The following is a 16,804-nucleotide window of genomic DNA, read 5'->3' as shown; positions in this document are numbered from 1 at the left end:
TGTGTTTTAAAAATATGCATATAGAAAGCACACAAGCATATTAGTAAATTTAATACCAAATAATTTTTGAAAACGTAATTAACGCTAAGGTATATCACGCAAATCATAATAATAATTCAAAGTTCTGTATAACTACACCAACAACATACTGTCATTTTTGCAAAAATTCTAATCACTCCATTTATTTCTGCGAATCATTCGTAAAATTAAATATAAATGAGTGTATTTCAGAAATTAAATACTTTACTTTCTCCATAAATAGTTTGAGAAAAAATCATATTATTGAAGATTGTTATTCACAAATATATAAACGTGTCACAAAAGAAACAATACCATTATAGATTTGGACAACAATAATGAAAGGAATTAAGATACTTGCCAAGTTCGTCTGGCGCCTCCGATAATTCATCATTCACAACACAATTGTTATTTTCAAACTCTTTCATTGATGAATCACATACCAATCTAGCAGTTCTATTGACTGCGTGCATTAAGGTAAAAGATAATCAAGGAAATTTTCAAAAATGTAGAGTTCTTTATTACTAACACATGTTTAAATTAAAAAGAATTGAATGCAATTCAAGAATAGGTGGTATCGCAGAAACTACATGAAACATACAACATAAAGTGAATCTCAAATTCATATCATGCCTGAACAGTTATGGTACTGAAATAATTTGTTTTATATTAGATAATATCATACATCAGTTACCTCAATTACCGAGAAAAACTGTGTACTTATAGAAGCCGGCTTTTTTGGAATCTTTTATATGTAGTAACAATAGCTAAATTAATAATACAAAACCATTGTCAAGCTAAATTAGCGTAGGATCAGTCAATACCGGCTGGTTAAAATTTAAAGATTGATTACAAGATACTAAGGATATTTTATGGTATCACTGTTATGTGCAAAATCCCGCATAGTCCCATTAAAAGGGGTTCCTCTTCATCGCTTAGAATTATGAGGTTATGTGGTACCGTAATATTTGTACAATTATTGCAACAGGTACAAGATTCACTAAGTTTACATATTGGTTCCACCATCACATTATTTTAGGTATTAAGTCCACAATCAAATTGGAAAATACTCGTTACCAACAGAGTAGCTGAAATTCAAAGACTGTCCTTTTGTAAATGCTGGTTTCACGTGGGATCAAAGGAGAGCCCCGCAGATCTAATATCGCGAGGTGTAGAACCAAAGTTATTAAAATCGTGTAAATTATGGTAGAATGGTCCACATTGTCCTTCTCTAAGCAAATTACACCATCCTTCTCCACAATTCGAGGATAGCGACGTCCCTGATCAAAAGTCATTAACGTACATTTCAATACATTAAATAAATTAAAACTAGTTATAGCCTATTGTCTTAAGCTCATATCAAAAAATTTAAAGGATAGAAACAGCATATCATAAGGTTTACTACCAAATAACGAATTGCAAGGCGCTCTTTCAGTATTGATAAGGAAATATATTTTAAAGACATACACACCCCAAAAGAAACTAACGTAATAAAGTAATTTACTGTCATTAAATCCTATTATTGAGAACAGAATCCTCAGTTATCGTAGAAAGTGAAACTTTTCCTTCCAAATTTCACATAGAAAAGACCGTGAAAACTCCCGAAGCGGTGGCGTAGCCATCCTAGTCAGGAATTCTTTAAAACACAGGCCCATCTCTTTGGTCACTAATTCTTTAGATGCAGTTGGCATTGAAATGTCTCTCACTTCCGGCGCCCTCAGAATCATTTTCCTTTAATACCCCCATCTGAACTAAATTTTTCGGATTTCTCCCTCCTGCTCCCCCTTAATGCCATGACGATCGTCTCAGGTGACCTCAATGCCAAACACGCCTCCTGAGACTGCCGGCACACTAGCAAAAAAGGCATTTCCCTTCTTGTCAAAGTCCTTGAACTAAACCTTGCCGTTGAAGCGCCCTCAGATCCTACGTACCTCCCCGCCTCCCACAATCAACTTCCTGACATTCTTGACATCTTCGTATTAAAAAATGTCAATCTTTCTGCCTATCCCACCGTTCTCGACGCTCTAAGCTCCAACCACCTTCCAGCCCTAATAAAAGTCGGTCGCCCAACCCTCAACCCTGCAAACCTTACAACTTCGCTAGACTGGCTACATCTCCGCACTTCAATTAGCACAAAAGTGGAACTCGACAAAGCTATCACTCTCCTTTCAAACGAGATCACCAGCGCTATTGAGCTCTCCACGATCTCCTGCCCCTCTTCCTCACCAGAGAAACACCTTCCCGCAGACATTCTTGCCATTGTCAAGAGGAAAAACCAAACCCGCCGTTTGTGGAAAAAACACTGTGATCCCGCACACCGCGCCGAGATTAACGCCCTCCAGCGAGAACTAGCCGAATTTTGCAGCGTCACTTTCGACGATTATATTGCTCAGGCTAAAACACATCCCAAATGCATTCGGAAAGTGATCCGCTCTTCCCGCCGCTAAAACAAAACGGCTCCGTTTTCATTTCAGAAGAGTAAAAGCTGCAATTTTCATAGACTCTCTCTGTCTTTAGTGTCCTATGTCCTAAAAGTCATTTTGCAACATCACAAACGTTATCATGCGGCTCAACCACTTCCCTCCGGTCTGGACAGAAGCCACCGTCATCTGTCTCCCCAAACAAGGGAAGCCCCTCAGCTCTCAGTTCACTGAGCAATGTAGTTAAATCTATCCTTTTGGATCGGCTTCTCGACCACATGGAGCGAACAACCTTCTCCCCGAGTTTCAACACGGTTTCCGCAGACAGCAGGGTACTGGCCATCAACTTTTCCGTGTTTCCGAACACATTTCTGACAACCTAAACAAGGGCCGTCGCACTTCTATGCTTCTGCTCTACATCCAGCCAACCTTCGACCGAGTATGGCACGAAGGTCTTATAACCAAACTTATCGCCCTCAACACCCCACATTTCCTAATTGGGGTTACTCTTTCAGATAGAACCCTTCGTGTCCGCGTAGGCTCTGCATTATCCCCAAACAAACCCGTCACGGCTGGTGTCCCCCAAGGCTCCAAGCTGTCACCTTGCTGTTCAACCTTTTCTTCGCAGACATGCCGTTCTATCCCTCGATCGCCACAGCGCTCTACGCTTCATAAACTCCACCCAAACCTTTCTCTAGTGCTTCGCAAAAATTAACAAGTTTCTGCCCTGCCACTAAATTGGTAGATTGGAAGATGGAAACTCCATTAATGAGGCCAAGTCGAAAGAAATTTTTCTCTCTCGTAGAACCCGAAAACTCCCCGCCATTACCATTAACAACCACCGCATCGAATGAAGCAAATTTGTTACATTAGCGTCGTCTTCGATAGAACACTGTTACTCTGTACGGTAAATTTGCAGACACACAGTAACCTATAAATGAAACCTTTTTATTAAATTTGCATTTCGCTTAATTAAGTAATATCCCGTAGGAATGTAGGCGAATATATAAAATGTAATATACAAATGTTGTTTGTACTGTTCTGATTTTTGATACGAAACAGAAGTCAAAGTCTAAGTCTGTAGTACTTCGTCGATTAAACGTTGAAACGTTTAGCTGAAATTTATGTATAGTAATTCTGCGACCAAAATCTGGTTATAGGCTCGAACCATATCCATTGTGGAGAAAATTGTTTTGTTTGACAAAGAATGCGTAAAACCACTAATCTTGGTTGCAGTGAAATAGTCCGGAGCTAAACTTCGTGGTCGGTGTGGGACCATAGGTAGTGTTAATGTAATGCCTTATTGAATGATTGGAAGAAGTGACTTGACTGTTGGGCCGTATCACTGACGAAAGCTACTGCAGTAACTCGTGGTACAATGTAAGTGGCGAATTTTGTGTTTGTGACAAAAGTAGCTGCACATGCGTCCAGTCACAGTTACTTGTTGCGTGTATGCGGACTTCTAATGTGACCCAAGTATCAGTGACGCGGAATACTCGCAGATATCAGCAACTCTTGCGTGTGGTTCTGTCTGTGACAAAAAGGTGTCGTTGCGTTTAGCGAACCTCACTCGTTGTCATTAATTTCTTAGTCGATTGTTCGATATCATCTGATGTAGTGGGATATATTTGCGCGCCTTGTGCTTGACGATTTGACGTACTATTGCTGTTGGACCGCCGTTGGAAAAGAAAACTGTGTGAATTGGAACGGGATCAAAGCTTATATGTTCCCGCCATGTGTCGTTTCAGGTATTTCAGATCCATCTGGAGGGGGTGTATCATGTTGGTTAATGTTTGCATCGTTTCCGATTAGAACTGGTCGTGGGACTAGCTATGGCTATGGATCGCCACAATGATGGAATATGGTACCTCTGCAACCTCATCCAGTTCCTTTTCTGTTATGGTTACGATGATTTAAATATGAAAGGGGAGACGATTTAATCAAATATATCGCGGTAGATTGCCCGGTATTGTGGTGGCGCCGGCTCTGGTGCTGAAATTATATTGGTTTCCTATTGCCCAATTATTGAGAAATTCCCAGCAACGAATAAGTACTGCTTTGATGGAGGCATATAGTTCAGTCGTAGAGGGTTCACAATGATTTCATGCACTTCCACTCTGTAGCGAGGGTTAGGGTTGCCTAGTACACACCCAAATTTCGTGGATTTAAAGATTTTCGATCATGCCGAGCCACAGTTCGGGGTTGCAGGGCACGAAAGGGGCTACCTTATTCAGCAGCTATTTATAGTACAATATTCACATGGTTCTTATGGCAAAAAATCAGTTTAGCAGCTTGCACTAGTATATGTAAATGTATCTGAGCTAACTGTTGCACTATGTCGCGATTTTAACGAGGTCGGCTAAAAACAAATTATTTGTAGACTTTAATCTTTTAACTGTCACCATTTAGAGTGTTTCCGCAGACTGATGAAACAAATCGCGGCGATATTCAATTGTTTTCTTTTTCAAGTCAAATGGCCCAAAAAATTCACAGTATGGCCATTATGGGCAAATCATGTTTGATTAATATCATTTTGTGTTGACTGTTGTATAGATTGTTAACAGAATTGAATATTGTTAGTGACGCAAAAAAATTTAACAGCAGACTGATAAAACAAACATTTTTTTTCTTAGCGCTACGTAATGTTTGTGTACCTACGCTACGGCAAATATCATGTTGGATTCCACCTGAATCGAATCGTATCGTGTTGGTCGAGAAAGGACCCTTATCCACTTTTGTACCTGCCCCATTGTAAATATGATTTAAGACTTTTTCATGTCTTATGCATCTTACTATGTACTAGACCATATCGGTGACGTTTTAGTACTTTCCATCCAATAAGTATATGTATACTTACATTGCTCTATTGAGTGATGAGAATTATAGATCATAGATTGGTAACCAGGTAGGTACTTTGTACCCGGTAGAAAGTAGGTGCGTAGAATCTGTAGATCCACTGGATTAACTTAACGAGATCGGTACATTTGAGTACCAGGTACCCTAAATACTAAAACGTAACGACACTTGACATAACTAGGCGGCATACGACTTTAATACCAGGTTATAGCTCAGCAACTTGGGTACAGTTAGAATGCGTAACAGTTTTGAATTGTGTAATCGGAAGTATGGAATATGAATAACTTTTTTCTATTAATTGCATCATTTTATTTTTAAATTAAGATGATTCAAATTCATCTTAACGGTTCTAGTAGACGCATGACTAATAACTGTAGAGATGAAATTATTTGTTATGCAATAAGACATTTTAATAGGTTATCTTGTTAAATTTATTGTGCGCTAAAATTATTAGTTTTCTTCTTGGAATTTTAAAATAATAATTAGTTTATTTTATAACCTGTTATTCAAGCACTGATTTTAAAATTTAAATCTCGACTGGACTACCTTAAGTAGCTTTTCGTTTAACGAACTAGTCAAAAAACTGTCTAAATTGAAAAAAAAACGAATATAAATGGATAAACGGTGTGACTTCAGAACACCAAATGAATAATCATTTTTCAAAATTAATATAAACATACAATAACTAAGTACCCCAGGTCTACCCAATAAAACAAAAATATTTAGTTTCATACCTCCCAGCCGTCAGTACAAAAACATAATACTCCATTGTAAATGTCTTTACAATTAGCACCATTCCGACAAGGATTACTTGCACATTCGTCTATATTTAATAATCTTATTAGTCTGCGGACTTTGCCGTTAAGAAGCGATATTCTTCTATTGATAACTGTTTTTCTGGCATTGCTTCCACGTTCGTTCTAGAACAAATGATGTATATTAAAATATTACTCCTATAATTACCGTTTTACTGATAAAACACAGAAAACGGTATACACTTTTTTGAATGATACCTATTTCGCCTTTTTAGGATATCGATTTTTTTGAAGGAACACGCACACTCAGTGTTCTTAGAAATGGCTTCATACTCAAACTTCAAACATAGAAATTTCTCAAGAAAGCCAAATACCTACATACGTAGTGATATTTAAAAAAGGTTGTGAAANCTGCCTGCGACGCGCTGATGAGATCCAAAAAGATCGAAATCGCGATCCGCGTCTGGCAGTTTCGACAGAATACAGACCACTTCGAATTATTTTATTAGACAAAAAACTGTCTAAATTGAAAAAAAAATGAATATTAATGGATAAACGGTGTGGCTTCAGTACACGAAATGGAATAATCATTTCTCAAAATTAGTATAAACATATAATAACTAAGTAGATCAGGTCTATCCAATAAAACAAAAATATTTAGTTTCATACCTCCCAGCCGTCAGTACAAAAACATAATACTCCATTGTAAATGTCTTTACAATTAGCACCATTCCGACAAGGATTACTTGCACATTCGTCTATATTTAATAATCTTATTAGTCTGCGGACTTTGCCGTTAAGAAGCGATATTCTTCTATTGATAACTGTTTTTCTGGCATTGCTTCCACGTTCGTTCTAGAACAAATGATGTATATTAAAATATTACTCCTATAATTACCGTTTTACTGATAAAACACAGAAAACGGTATACACTTTTTTGAATGATACCTATTTCGCCTTTTTAGGATATCGATTTTTTTGAAGGAACACGCACACTCAGTGTTCTTAGAAATGGCTTCATACTCAAACTTCAAACATAGAAATTTCTCAAGAAAGCCAAATACCTACATACGTAGTGATATTTAAAAAAGGTTGTGAAACGTTCTAAAATAATTATAGGTCTTTTCTATTACTGTTTTTAGGTTATTTCCTAAAGATAAAATTCTTAGTTTTTTTTTCAATTGCATCCAGTAACCTTCCTCTCTTATATACATATAAGAAAAAAGATTGAATTCTAATTGAAACCGGTAGAGTTGGAAGTAGAGTTGTGTAACTCATGAACGAATCGTTCACAAGAACGGCTCACTTCAACTGAGCCGAGTTAAGTAGTTCAGCAATTGAAAGAATTATAGTTCAGTAGTTTACATCTTGTACAGTAGGACTTGTGTATTTTCAAACTATCGGGACTATTCGACTCATGTATTTTCAACTCTCCTCTATCCTCATTTTGTGGCAGTCACAGACAAATCAGAAAAAACTGCGTAAATCTTTGAGAAGTAGTTACGCGCCGATTTTGAATATAAAACGTATATAATTTGCTTTTGCGCATCTATTTTTTCATTGGCTGAGCAATGTAAGAGAAGTTTGGTATAAGAAGTGGGAAGTGGGGACGAAAAATTTGAAAATACATGAGTAAAATGAATTGAAAATATGGGTTCAAAATATATCAGTTCGATTGTATTATTGGACGTTTTGCATGCTCTACATTCTGAGAACTGAACTAAATGAACTACTGAACTAGACTAGGGAATTAGTTCACTTCATTGAAGAAGATTTATTGAACTACGTCAGTGAATTGAACTACAATTCAACTACAAGTCTAATTGGAAGGACGTCCAATAACCTTCGAAGAAAGAACAAAAGAGTGGTATCCTAATGTTGTTAAAATTTGGTGTAAAGATTAGCCCTGCCATTTTCAAATATATTTAACTTGTTCTGTTCAAAATAAATGCAAATATTTTATATAATATATGCTCATTTAACCAACAATGACATACTCCCATCAAATTATGTGGTAACATTGTTTGAGGTGAAAACGTATAATGTCATTAAAAATTATTTTTTATGTTTAGGAAAAGTTGCTAATGGGATTCTCCTCATTCTGTAGACAGTTCTATGTGTGCAACTGTCCTATACTTAATGGTCATTGTATATGGTACTGAAATAATTTGTTTTATATTAGATAATATCATACATCAGTTACCTCAATTACCGAGAAAAACTTTCAACTTATGCCATGTTACAAAAACAATGAAGTCTATTTTGTTCATACCTGTTCACATATACACTTATATCCTTCAGCACTATTTTCATTTATGCACGTACCGTGGCCACAAAGTTCAGCTGATGATCCGGAATTACAATCAGTCGACCTTTCAGTGCAGTGAATACCGTGCCACCCGTTTGAACATTTGCACCTTATAAGTAAAATCACAAATTTACTTCTCAAACTACTGGTTTATACAGGGTGTTTCTCAAATAAGTAATAACCTTGCAAGAAATGATGTTTGTAAGTCTGAAATTCACCGTTTTCGAGAAAACTGTAGTTGAAAGTACAGGCAAAGGTAATGCCGACCCTAGAAAAAATGCGACGATGCAAGGTCGTATTCAATAAGCTGGTACTTAGCACAATTCGTATTGTATTTTTTCTGTAATTTTGCACTGATTCATTGTTTGTTATTTGTTGGATTAGATTAAGTGTGATTGACGATGTTTATATTACAACCAGCCTAATAGTTTTGTTGTTCTTTTAATGTATTCTATGTATAACATGTAGTCAGTCGATTAGAATTAGGTCAGTGTGTCACAATCGTAGGATAAGAGGTTTGTTACTAATTTAGAAGTAATGAAATTGCAGTATATCCCCAGCGAAGACTTCTTTACTGACAAACCGTCTTAAATATAGTACATATATTAANTCTGTTGAACTGAGAAACAATAGATCTAATGTGATCTTTAAAATAAAAATGACTATTATAAATTATTCCAACTCTATTCAATACTACATTGTAAATACTATAATTACGGAATGTAAAAGTTCTATTTGTATGAAATGGCATAATGCACTTTTTAATATTATTCAGATTTAAGTTACTATCATTTGTCCATCATTCAACCTTATTCAAGTCATTTTGCAACCTACAGGCATCCTCAAAAATCTTCACATCATCTACGTATAAAAGAACCGCAGTCAGTGACACAGTTAAGTAAATAATTTACAAAGTTTAAAAATAGTAAAGGGTCAAATATAATAGCCAATAAACACCCGAAGTTGCTAAAAACGATCTGGATGTAAAATGATTATATCTTACTACAATAAACTCTCTTTCAGCTAAATAAGACTAAAACCAGTCAGTTAAACTATCTGTTACACCAAACCTCTGCAGCTACAAGAATAACAACCCATGATCCACTGTGTTAATAGCAGTTAAGATATTATATTATAAGATCAACCTGACTTCCACATTTCAAACTATTTATAATAAAGTCATTAAATAATAACAAATTCTACAAACTGCGTATATTAGATCTTACGTCGTTCTAGAAATTTGGAGTAACAAAAGAACTTTTCATATGTTTAGAAAAAATCTGATGTGATAAAGAGCTATTAAATGGAAATGCTAAAAGTTTACTTTACTGATATTGCGTTTACAATTTTTAGAGAATATTAGAGACAATAGACCAGGTCCAACAGATTGCGTGTTGTTTAAACTGTCAATAGCCTTAACATAAGACTGATCAGTTAACAAAATCATTTACATTTGAGTTATAAAAAACAAAACTAAAGGTAGAAGAACGCTTATAAACACTTTCAAAAAATGTAGAAAACAAATCTAATATATTGTCAGTATTTTCAACTAGATTACAATTTAAATGCATCTTATTTGGAAAACCATTATAGTTTTTATTATTAAAATAATTCTGATGTTTTTTGTAATTGGGCATTCAAAACTGTCAATATACTCTCTATAACACTTTCTGGATTTACTTATACACAAGCCTCCAACTTTATTAAAATTAATATAGTCACTATCTAGTTCATATTTTACCCTAATTTTGTGCAGTTTCTTCTTTTCAATTATCAGGTTGTTGAGTTCAGATGTAAACCATCTCGGATATTTGTAATGAAAAATCTTCTTTTAAGAAACAAGTTTATTGCATATTGTTAAATTTCAAAGTATCATCTTCAACATTAGATCCTGTTTAGAACGCTTTTCGTTGCTTACCGTTCAAGTAAAGACCGATAATGATAAACTAAGAAAAATTAGCAATAAGTCAACAGTAATCGACGATCTACTGCTCGCAAAATGTGAGGCTTTATATAATAAATTAATTATTTTTGAGATATAATGACGTATATACCCAACATAATAATTTTCATTAAGACCTGGTTTAAACCTCACACTATTAACTCTACTGACTAACATTTACTAACTACAATATATACAGAAAACGTCGCCAAGAGGTGGCAAGGTCTAATATGCGATCGTGGAGGAGTTTTAATAGGCGTTAGTAGTCAATAAGGTTCCCATTAAATCCAATATCATGGTACAACTACACCCGTTCTCAACTTCTCTTGAATCAACTAGTTTATTCTACAGCGACAGTAATTTAATTGATTCCAAATAGATTATTAATTGAGATTTCTTCACCAGAGAAATAATTTCTTTGTACTTAGACTTTATTACGCCATTTGACTTTTAAATATTGGTTAGGTTAATACGAAATCAGTAAATGTTTTATAATTTTAGGATAATTTTTCTCTACTAATGAGTAAACTAAAAAGAAAACGCATCTTAAAATCGTACATTCTCTGTCAACTTTGGAACCCCATCTGGTTCGTATCCGATCACGAGCAATATCGTGCTATCTGTAGGAAAGCTGAGATCGAGCTATCTGTTAGGCAAGTTGAGATCAAGCTATTTGTAGGCAAGTTACAGGAAGAAAAAGAAGTTCTTCTCGCAAGGTAACTAGAAATTAGAGGTATTCGGGGTTGTAGAGGATAAGAGGCAGGTCGCCGAGAGTGCGAACCTCTGCACTCGAGAATACAAGAAAGGTAGGTGCTTTTCTGCTTAGGTAGAAGAAAAGAGATATAACTTCTCATATCTTTAGTTTGATTTCATTCTATTTCATACACATTTCAGTATAAATGTCCCACAGGACCCAAGGAGAGATCAGTCTGACATTGCACTCACCGTTATAAGGAAGAGGGATACTAGCTTAATTGACTGTGGCATAGAAGAAATTGACTGGCTCTATATTACAGTTTGAGATAACTTCTTTATTGATAGTTGATTGGGGAATTGATCGGTCGAGAATTTGGCTGGCTCTGTATTAGTCAATAACAGCGTTTCCTTTTGAATGAATTAATCGACATGTTTTCCTACGCAGCTGGATTGGTTGTCCCCCGGCTGGGCCGAGTGATTGCCCTACCGAGAACTTAGTCATTCCGCTTCGCAGTCCCTGGATTGGTATTGCTACTAATGGCGTCCTCCCCCACAATAAGCCACTGACCACTTTTCACTGCTCACCGTTCGTTTGTCGAATTTTGTCCCAAGGGCGTATATAACAATGCCTTTTCAAGACCCCATAAGTAAAGTGAACGGGGGGGGGGGCTGGCATGCCACTGGACCAAAACAGGCTACCCACCTCCAAGGAAACATTCTCTTCAAATGCTCTCGTGTACTCAAAGATACTTGTTACAGTACTGCAATTCGGCGAATGCTCCTCGTGGAGTTTTCTCCAATGAACTGCACGATCGCATGTCCCCTTTCAAAGTCATAATTAACTTATCTCCCAAGTCTTTTAGTTCTCACAACACACTATCAAGCAAACACTGCACTACACGCACTGTTAAGTCGATCATTATCCTTTCTGATTAAGCCGACATACCGTGAGTGCATTTTCTTCAGCTGTATCGTAACTCAATATCATTTACTTGTTACTTTCATGAAGGTAAATGTCCTACGTTCAACAATCTTCATCACTTTTATTTTACACAATTCCTCAAATAACTAAGAACACTACATCAATCAGTAAGTTAATTAAAATTCTATACTAAAAATTGAAGCATCAAATTTAAACCTGTGGTTAAAATATTATTGATTAAAAAAACACCACAAACTATTATAAGAAAAAATACAAAAACATAATAGAATAAATGGAAAAGCAAAGTATTGAAAAAAATTAGAGAAAAGCAGGAATGGATGGAACGCGAAGAAAAGAGAAAAATGGAAAAAAACGCCATACACTGCATATAGACATATATTTTTTACCCCGATCAACTTGTATAGTTTCCATTGCGCGAACTTAACCTTCATTTATTGCTATTTTATAATTTTAGCTAATTTTTTGTTAATATTTGGTACCAGTGTAGGCTTCTATGAAATTAATAATGTAGTCTCTTTTGATACTACATAAAACTTATCCCTATACCACACTTGGGATTACGTGGGTGAACGACAAGCACTCAAGAATCAAGTTCATAGCTTGAGAGGCTTTAACAGTTAATTAGGATAGGGTAACATAGGGTATATTTTCCATTCAAATTAGCAAACGTAGATACACCTAAACCGGGCTAAAGATTTAGCGGGCAGGGGTATAGAAACAAGCTCTCTCCTTCAGCCCCTGATTAATTCAGGTGAACGTGTAGCTACCGTATCAATAACCTTGGCTACTATTCTTTCTGTAGGGGATAGTTCATCTGGGTTGTTCTCGCCACTAGCGCTGCATTAAGCATCTCAAGACTTTGCTTTTATGGTTATTGTGTTTATTTTAGTATTAATTTACAGTTTGTCCAAATTATAAGTTGCCGAACTTTTGTAGTTCTGAATTGTCATAAAAATATGTACGATGATCTTCAGTGGTATGTATCGACTTCCCAAATATACACTATGTCTGATCAGTACTCCGAAAAAAATAAGGGAGAAGAAGATAATGAAATAGAATGAGCCATAGCACACCACCCAACTATATACATAAAAATGAAGGTAGTGATCTTACTAAAAGCCTCAACTGCTCCAGATTACCTAGTGTATTTGTGTGACGTAGCGTCACTACTTGCTGTGGTTACCAGATTAAACTATTTAGCAAAAAAACCAACAGTTTTGTAAATCTCTGAATTCTCTACAATTAAATAACTTAAATAGCTGGATTTGCCTAATATGACAAGACGTTTTGTATTCCATTAACTACTTGTACATGCAAAGCTCGAAATAAGCTTTTACAGCAATATTTTCATATATTGTAAAATAAAATACCTACATCCAGTAGCCCAGAAACACGAGGAATAATGGATACGATTTTTTGTCACACTGCATTAATTTGCGTAAAATTATTAAAATTCAAGTTTCAACTAGGGTAATTGCATTTATTCTTCAATGATGATTTTTCTCATAACGCGGTTCATTAAATTTAGGCTCTCGTTTCAACATGGCTTAGAAAAAGCAGATACAGCAGCAATTACAGCAGGTCATTCTTAATACCGCAATTTCATTTAAAATCAATTTCATCATCATCATCAGGTCGTCAGTTCTAAGACTGGTTGGACACGCATCTCCACTCTTTCCTATTATGCGCTAATCCTCGCATTTCCCTAAAGCTAGAACAACCCATATCCTTAACTATTTGCGAACAGTAATGTAACCTAGATCTACCACTACTCCTCTTAATTCATATTTCTGCCTCTAATATATCTCTGACTAGACCTTCATGCCTGAGAAGGTGTCCTACTAACTTATCTCGCCTATTTCTTGTTGACTTCCATAGAGTCCTCTGTTCTCCTATTGTTTCTAATACCTCTTCGTTTCTAACCTTCTCTATCCACGGTATCCTCATCATTCGCCTATAACACCACATTTCAAACGCTTCTAACCTTCTCTTTTCCACCGCACCCACTGCCCATGTTTCGAACCAGTACAGCACCGTGCTCCAAACATACACCTTCAACTACCTTTTCCGACTTTCTAAATTAACCGTTCGCGAGCATAGAAGTGACTTCTTTTTATTGAAGGCGACTCGGCCCTGCGCTATCCTCTGCTTTATATCCCTACTACTCCTTCCGTCCTGACTTATCTGACATCCTAGACTGTGAAGGCTTGTATTTACAAATGAGTCACTTAAATATCGAAGGAAAACATAACTCTTAATTGAGATAGGCTGCTTAGTTAGGACCAAAGAAAGTAAGCAATGTTTGTAAACATTGGCAGTTCTTTTTTGTTCATGTCACATATATGTATATTAAGTACATTGTGAACACATAATATATAGTAGTTCCAGTTACAAACAGTCTCTTTTCAACAGCCAAACTGTAAACACTTGTTCTCTTATTTCTATACAAGCTACCGAGTGTTATTCTCAAAGCGATCATTGACCGTCAACAGGTTATTGGCCCAGAGTGCGATTGACAGATTGAGATTCACAAAAGGCTGCAAATGCGGACACGAGCTAGTTTCGTTTTGTGTGTTTTCTTTTCATAAAAATACTGTTTATCGATTAGCCTAAAGATGGAACTGGATAAGCCAAACATCGAAAAGTTACGTGATTCCGAGGACGGGCAACAATGGCAGTTTGTCATGCAGACGTTTTTAGATAGTGAAGATGCGTTGGATGTTTGTAATGGTGTTGAAGGTAAACCCGAAGAAGGTGTTGCAAACTACTACAAAAAATTGAAGCAATAGGAGAAAAGCGATTGAATGGCACGAAAACTGCTTGTTACGACTGTCGAATCGAAACCTCTACAACTGCTGATGAATTGTACCACAGCAGAAGAGATGTGGAGAAAATTACATAGCGTGTACGATACAAAATCAGAGGAAAATTTGTTTTTGATGCAAAGGAAGTTCTTCGAGTTCAAATGGAATCCGGATGGTAATATTGCGCAACATATTTCACAACTTGAGCAACTGGCTTCCAAGATGGGAAAATACCTACGTTCATGTTGATAACGAGAATTCTGGTGACGTTACCCCCAAAGTTCAATTATTTCCACACTGCCTGGGATTCGACTGAGCTGTCTACGAGGACTCTAGAAAATTTAACGACACTATTGCTAACAGAAGAAATGCGATTGGAAAAACAACAGAAGGAAGAAGAGGAAACAACAGCGGCGTTGTTATCCAGGACAAACATCAAGGGTAATGTGTCAAATAGCAAGAAAAAGTTGACACCTCAGGAAGGAAAATCGAAAATAAGCGTAACTCGTTGTTCTTTGTGCCAGAAAGCAAATCATGACTGTCGGGGTTGTTTCTCGTGCGGTTCGAAGGAACATTTATTGAAAGACTGTCGTTCAAAGAAAAATCACGAAAAAAAGAAGGGTTCGTTGGACATGTGAACTTAAATGACAAAAGTGACGACAACTAGACTCAAGTGTTTCGGATCATATTTCAAATCATCGACATTAAAACGTTCGTCAAGGGGAAGTGGTTACAAGGAACCGGATATGGCTAGAAATTTATTTTCAGTCAAATCAGCAGCTAAGAAAGGCGTCGCTTTTGTTCTGACTCATAACGATTTGCGATGTTTGTTTATGAGAAACAATAAAGTGATCGCCGTCGTTATCGAAGCCGATAATTTGTATCGGATCGTGTTATGTGTAATCACACCAAAAATCGCGTGTATTGCTACAACGAACAATTCTTTGCAGCTTTGGCATGAACGTGTGTGTCATTAAGACAAAAGACATGTTAAATTGCATTTAAAAGACACCGGTGTAAAACTGACTGATGAAATTAGAATTAGAACATTAGACAAAGAGGTCAATATGCGTCAATCTGAAGGTTTTGAAGACGGAACTGATCGTGTTTGCAAATTGATGAAGAGCCTTTATGGCCTAAAGCAGGCACCACTATGATGGAATAGAATCTTCAAAGACTTTCTGGTAAATCACGGACTAAGCTGACCCGTGCTTATACATCAGGGAACGTGATGCCAACAAATTGCTTGTTCTTTTGTATGTCGATGACGGCATAATTGTTACAAATAATGAACATGATGCAACTGAATTTTTGGATCAATTAACCAGTAGATTTGAAACCAAAGTCATAACCAATGTAAACAATTTTCTCGGAATAAAATACATCAGTATAAAAATGATTCAATCTTTATTAACCAGGCCGGTTACATCCAGAAAATTATGGCTCATTGTCAACTGATAAAGAGAGTTCTTCGTTATTTGAAAGTCACGCAAACGATTGGACTGTTCTACAGCAAGGACGGAAATTTGAAGACGTACAGCGACGCAGACTTTGCAGGCGATATCGATACGAGAAAGTCAACATCCGGTGTATTGTGGGTGCATGGTGGTGCAGCAGTAGTATGGAGATGCATTAAGCAGCAGTGCATTGCGCAATCCACTACAGAAGAGGAGTACATAAGAGCCGTGAGTGCCGCAAAAGAATTGGAAGAAAACAGTAAAAGTTTGGAGAATAAATGGGAAGAAAAATTTAATTAGAATATTCAAGAAAAAGAAGAATTGGCGGATTATGAACAGTTAGTAAAACGGTTAGAGTTACGCTACGGCGAAGCTCATTTAACAGCGATGTGTCACATCTATCCGGTCAGCAGAAACCAACGGAATCTCTCCAAGAATTCGAGGCCGATATTGCGAGACTGTCTCGACTAGCCTATCCTAATACTCCAGAAGAATTGATGGAAAGGTAGGCAGTGGAGGCATTTACTGATGGACTTCGGGACAGTGACACTCAACAACGAATACGCCTTGACCGACCTAAGACACTAGCAGATGCATTGGCTCGT

At 36.5% G+C, this 16,804-nt stretch overlaps 1 protein-coding gene across 1 annotated transcript in view; it reads right to left on the bottom strand.

Annotated features, from left to right (window-relative positions):
• LOC108734102 (cubilin-like) overlaps nucleotides 1-11,497 on the bottom strand; it is a gene marked incomplete at its 3' end in the record, with an annotated part of 85,011 nt that extends 73,514 nt beyond the window's left edge. Inside the window, exons 1-3 of the mRNA XM_025980154.1 lie at nucleotides 11,483-11,497; nucleotides 6,029-6,214; nucleotides 1,095-1,298 (exon numbers count right to left, since the gene is read on the bottom strand). Of these exons, the coding sequence (XP_025835939.1) occupies nucleotides 1,095-1,298; nucleotides 6,029-6,214; nucleotides 11,483-11,497 (405 nt within the window). The remainder of the gene's footprint in view (nucleotides 1-1,094; nucleotides 1,299-6,028; nucleotides 6,215-11,482) is intronic.
• Between the last annotated feature and the right edge of the window lie 5,307 nt (nucleotides 11,498-16,804).

This window comes from Agrilus planipennis, unplaced genomic scaffold (genome assembly GCF_000699045.2).
Source record: "Agrilus planipennis isolate EAB-ADULT unplaced genomic scaffold, Apla_2.0 scaffold99, whole genome shotgun sequence".
NCBI classification, from domain to species: Eukaryota; Metazoa; Arthropoda; class Insecta; order Coleoptera; family Buprestidae; genus Agrilus; species Agrilus planipennis.
The sequence above is the reverse complement of the archived record's forward strand: the minus strand, read 5'-3'. Positions and strand labels throughout refer to the sequence as shown.